At 70.2% G+C, this 5,048-nt stretch overlaps 1 protein-coding gene across 1 annotated transcript in view; it reads right to left on the reverse strand.

Moving 5' to 3' along the window:
- Window positions 1-4,671: 4,671 nt before the first annotated feature.
- Window positions 4,672-5,048, reverse strand: part of NUDT14 (nudix (nucleoside diphosphate linked moiety X)-type motif 14) — a 4,456-nt gene continuing 4,079 nt past the window's right edge. Inside the window, exon 4 of the mRNA XM_012665061.1 lies at window positions 4,672-4,994. Coding sequence (XP_012520515.1) covers window positions 4,754-4,994 — 241 coding nt within the window. The 3' untranslated portion in view covers window positions 4,672-4,753. The remainder of the gene's footprint in view (window positions 4,995-5,048) is intronic.

The raw sequence follows: 5,048 nt of genomic DNA on the forward strand, positions 1-5,048 counted from the left end.
CGGCTCCGGCTCGCTGGCGGTGGCTCCGGCGGCCCGGCCCGGCTCCGGCCCGGCTCCCACCCGGCAGCGGCGGCGGCGGCGGGTCCCGGCTCGGCTCTGCGCGCCCGCGCTCCAGCCCCGCAGCCAACAAGTTCGGGACGAGACTGACAGCTCGCTCGCCCATTCGTCACCCGCGCACCTGCATATGCATGAGGGGGCGGGCCGCGCCGCGGGGTGGGGCCGCGCCCGGGCGCCCCGCTTTAAAGGCGGCGAAGGGCGCCGCCTGGCAGCGTCCGGCCGGCGCGCCCCGCGGGGCCGCGGCCCGGGTTGGGCGAGGGCTGCGCCGCAGTGCCCCCTCCCGCGTCCCCGCCGGCGTCGGCAGCGGGCTGGTCGCCCCCGAGGTCGCCGCCGCGGTCCCTCCCGTCAGCGCGCCACCGCCGCGCTGCGCGCCGTCCCAGCGAAGACGCCGCCGCGGCATGAGCGTAGCCCGGGGACCAGAGAGGGACCGGCCCCCGCGCCCTGGGAGTCCCCCGCTCCGGCCGGCTGCAGGGGGCGCTGCTCCCCGCCGGTGTCCCGGCCTCGGCTCTCCGCGGCGCGCCGGTCGCGCGGCCAGTCAGCCAGTGCAGGGCGGCGCTGGAGCGGAGGTCGCCAGGCCATGCCCTCGAGGAACGCCCAGGACACAGGCCCGGGCTTGGGGAGCAGGGCCGGGAACCAGGGACACAAAGGCTGCCAGTGCATGTCCCGAGGGCCGCCCTGGTCGCCAGGCCCCCAAGCCCACCCTCTGCTGTCCCCTCGTTGCCCTCTCCCTGCCCCTCTGCGCGTGGATACCAAGAGCACCTCATCTGCAAACGTCCCCTCTCCACGGAGCAGGGCTGGTCACCTGGGCAGTTAGAGATTCTCATATGATCCAGAGAGTCCTCCCCACCCCACCACACCATAAGTGAGCAGCGCAGCCGCCTGCCTGCAGCAAGTCACTGCAACCCTGGGCCGGGGCTGGGGCCCTGGAGGGCTTCCTGGAAGGAAGGAGCTCTGGAGGCACAGGTGCTGCCATGTTCAGCGGCTGGGGGAGGGCCAGCGGGACGCAGGCACAAAGGCACTGCCCCTCTCCCCAGAACGTGCCCGTGTAGCCTGCGTAGGGAACCAAGGCGCTGGGAATGCCCCCCACACAGGGATCACCTGCTCACCCCTGTTTGGCAGCCCCTCCAGAATCCAGGCCTGTAGGACCAGCTGGGGGTGCGTCTCCCATAACCACCTCGCTGGCTCTGCTCACTCAGGGCCGCAGCACCCGCAGCCCCGGGGCCTAGAGGCAGGTAGGCCCGGTGGGGTTAAACACAAGCCAGGCACACACAGAGACCCCCACCAGATACGGGCGTTGGAGCGGTGTCCAGAGACTTGCTGCCGCTTTCTGCCTGCAGGTCCAGGGGTCCCCTGTGGGGACGCCTCCTCTCCTTAGCTTTAGCAGGGGTGGGGGGTAGGTGCCCAGGAGAGGGAGGCCCCCAGCTCCAGAGGCCAGGGCTCCATCCCTGCCTGTGCTCACTGCCCCACTACCCAAGGATGCTCCGGTGCCTCTAGCAGCAGAGTGTGAGGCCAAAACCGGGTGGGGCCCCGCTCAGACCCAGAGGGGGCCAAGGTCAGCCAGGAGAGAGCTGAGAAGAGCACTTGTCGAGGCCCTGGGGACAAAGGAGCATGACCCCAGTGAGGGCCTGTGAGAGGACACAGTGGCCCCTGGGGGCTGGTGGTAAGCCCAGAGTCCTCCTGCTAAGACCAGCAGGGGCCGTGAAAGCAGCCGAGCCGGGGTGGGCCGCGGTGACTTAATGTTCACAAAGATCCCTGGCTGTGGGGCGGGAGGCCCAGCGGCGAGGCAGGGCAGGGCCGAAGGGGGGGGTTCCAGAATAAGAGACAGAACCAGGGAACAATCCTTCCAGAGCCCCTCCCTCGTCCAGCTCTCGCTTCCTGCTCCCGGCCAGGGGGAGGAAGGATGGAACGGGCCGGCTCATTCAGCGGCATGGCTGACCAATGGTGGCCAGTGCGCGGCCTGTTCCTTGAGCTGCTGCGTTCAGCCCGGGCTCCCCCAGCTCTGCGCCGCTCAGCCTGGAGCCCCCAGGGAGGGGTGCTCTCTCCACCCCAACACACCTCAGCCTGGAGCCCTGCCCACAGGCCTGCCCTGCAATGCTCGGGAGGCGGCAGCCTGGCCCCATCTGCCTCCCTCCAGGCCCTGTGGGTATGCGACCTGGGTTCCCGTGGCCCAGGACAACACCCCGGGGGCACAGAAGCCCCCTCCCTCTCAGGGTCCCCTTCCTCCCAGGAGCACAGCCTGGACCTAATGCCATCCAGGAGAGGATCACGGTCAGGAAGGTGGCCACGCCTGCCCTCGGGGAGGAGGGTATGGAGCCACTGAAGACGGGGACCCTCCCTCCGGGGGTCCTCGTCCTGCAGGGATTCCTGCAGCCCTTGGGCAGAATTGCCGGGGGTGGCCAGACCCTGCAGGTACATTACCGGCGGCAGCAGTGGGAGCCGTCGGCCCCCACGGAGTTCAAATGGCTCATCTGCCTCCCTGGCGCTGTACCTTGCCGGAGTTGGGGGCTGGGTCCAGCGGGACCAGGGCTCCAGTCTCCACCCTCACCAGGCCAAGCCACCCCTCCTCTTCCAGGAAGGGCCCCCATCATTGTCCTGGGGCCCAGGGGGTGTCACAGCACAGCCTCAGCCCTCCCAGCCTCCCAGCCCCACCTGCCCCCAGCTGCCTCTCTGGGCCCCCCAACACCAGGGGGCTCCCATGCTCTGAGGGGTGGTGTTCAGCTTGTGCTGCGGAAGGCACAGGGTGGGGGCCGCTCAGCCTGACCGGGGGCACCCTCCGGGACCAGGCTGCAGGGGTCTGGACAGAGCCACTGGGCTTCGGAGCGAGCTGTGCTTCCGTCCGTGTCCTGCGGTGCTAAATATAGCAGACAGGGAGGGGAGTTTCCGGTTACAGCCCCCCCCCGCACCCCCCTTGCCGGGAAATCAATGCCAGCTCCATTAGGCCCGGCAGCGGTGCCTGCTGACCGGCCGTCGGGCTGCAGAGCAGAGTGAGGGGCTGGACTGCACCCAATCCAGGTGCCCTGCGCCCTGCCCCCACCCGCCCAGAGCCCTGCCCACCATGGCCACTGTCGTTCCCTCCGAGGCAGCGGGCAGCACCCGCAGGTCAGCCCAGAGGGCCGGGGAGCTGGAGGCAGGCACCAAGTGGGCTGCAAGGGAGGGAGGCACAGTGGGGTGGCCCTGGGCTGGCAGAACTGACCCTTGCATCCTGTCCTGTGAACGTCCTGCTGGGGCGTCCTCTGGGCAGGGTGAAGCTGAGGCTGGCCAGGACCCCGCCATGGCACAGCCCCTCGACACCCCACACACCTGAAGGCCTCTCCCCAGCAGCCCGTCGCTGGCCCGGCCTGGTGCTCACGGCCCCACCTGGGCCGCACCCAGCATTTGCATACAGGTGGTGCTGCCTTTGTGGGCCCCTGCGGCACAGCCTCCTCGAGTACCAGGTCCACCCGGGGGCTGTCCAGCACCACGCTAGGTGAGTACCAGGGAGCAGTCCCAGCCTCCCTGTCCAGGGTGCCACCCTGTGGGGCACAGAAGCGCCCTCCCTCTCGGGGTTCCCTTCTCCCTCCTCCCAGGAGCACAGCCTGGACCTAATGCCGTCCAGGAGAGGATCGCGGTCAGGACGGTGGCCACGCCTGCCCTCGGGGAGGTCAGAGGGATATGCCAGGCAGGAGGGCAGGAGGGGAGGGGCTGGAGGCTCAGAGCTCCATCACAGGAAGCGCCGCCCACCTGCTCGCAGCCGGGGGTGGGGGTGGGGGTGCGCAGGAGGGCAGGAAAACCCCGCCGTCTCAGCAGGAGCCAGAGGCAGCCTGCCCTCCTGCCACCCCAAGTGTGCTGGGGACCCGGAGGGCAGCTGCATGCATCTCACGCAGCCCAGAGGGCAAGGCCAGGGCACGCAGGGCGGGGCGCTCCGGGGCTTGCGGGCCACTCCACACACAGCCTGGCCGAGCCCCCAGTCTGGGCCGGTGGGCCAGGCTGAGGCAGTCTGCAGAGTGCCTGGGGCATGGCCTGGGCTAGGGCCACGCCAAGACTACTGGCCCTGTGTCCCCCCACGTGCCGCCCCCTCCTCTTGGGGCAAGACTGCGGGCACTGCTGCGCGCTCTGCAGGCCAAGGGCCCCTCACAGGCACGGGGAGGGCTACTGGGGGCACGCGGATCCTGGAGGGGAGTGTAACCTTCCCCCCCCCCCCCCCCCCCCCCCCCGTCAGGATGGGGACCCTCTCTTGCCCCGGGGCAGGGACGCACTCTGCAATGTGCAGCCAGTGGAGCTGTCCCCACCTCCTCTCCACTTACGAGAGTGAGGGCGGTTCTGCCACCTCTCCTGGGAACACAGCTCATCCCCTAACCCAGTGACCAGCGGGCCCCACCCCAGGCCGCTGCCCGCCCTGAGTGCCTGGCCCCTCTGAGCCCCGGCCCCACCCCTCCCTGCGGGGACAGGAGGCCCAGTGTGGCCCCACGCAGCCCCACCCGCTCTCCTGCTCCCCCACCCCCGGCCTGGCTTGGTCCTGTGCTCCCCGGCTGCAGTGCAGTTCGGGGCACCCAGAGCCTGCAGCGCCCCGGAGCTCATTCAGGGAAGAGCTGCCGCCCCGCCCCTCGCCTGGTCCCCTTGAAACCAGTCAAAGGCTGGAGCTGTGCGAGCCTTTATTGGGCCTGCAAGGTGGGGGGCGAGTGGTCGGGACCGGCCTCTGCCGAGGCCCCCCGGAGTCTCACTGGAGACCCAGGCAGGGGGCCACCTGGTTGCGGAACCAAGAGATGCCAAAGATAACTCCGAGGGTCTTGGGTATGTCCGGGTCGTCCGCGAAGGCCTGGGCACCATCCAGGGGCAGGTGCACGACCTCAATGAGCTCGCCCTCCTCCGCCAGGCCCCCGCCCTGACCGCTGCGCTGGGCGTCTGTCACCTCTGCGTAGAACATGGTCTGTCTGGAGCCAGTCAGTCCCACTCCAGACCTGCGGGTGAGACAGGGTCTGCTGAGCCACCCGCGGCGGCCCCGCCAGCGACCC

This window comes from Propithecus coquereli, unplaced genomic scaffold, assembly GCF_000956105.1.
Source record: "Propithecus coquereli isolate 6110/MARCELLA unplaced genomic scaffold, Pcoq_1.0 Scaffold950, whole genome shotgun sequence".
Taxonomy (NCBI): domain Eukaryota; kingdom Metazoa; phylum Chordata; class Mammalia; order Primates; family Indriidae; genus Propithecus; species Propithecus coquereli.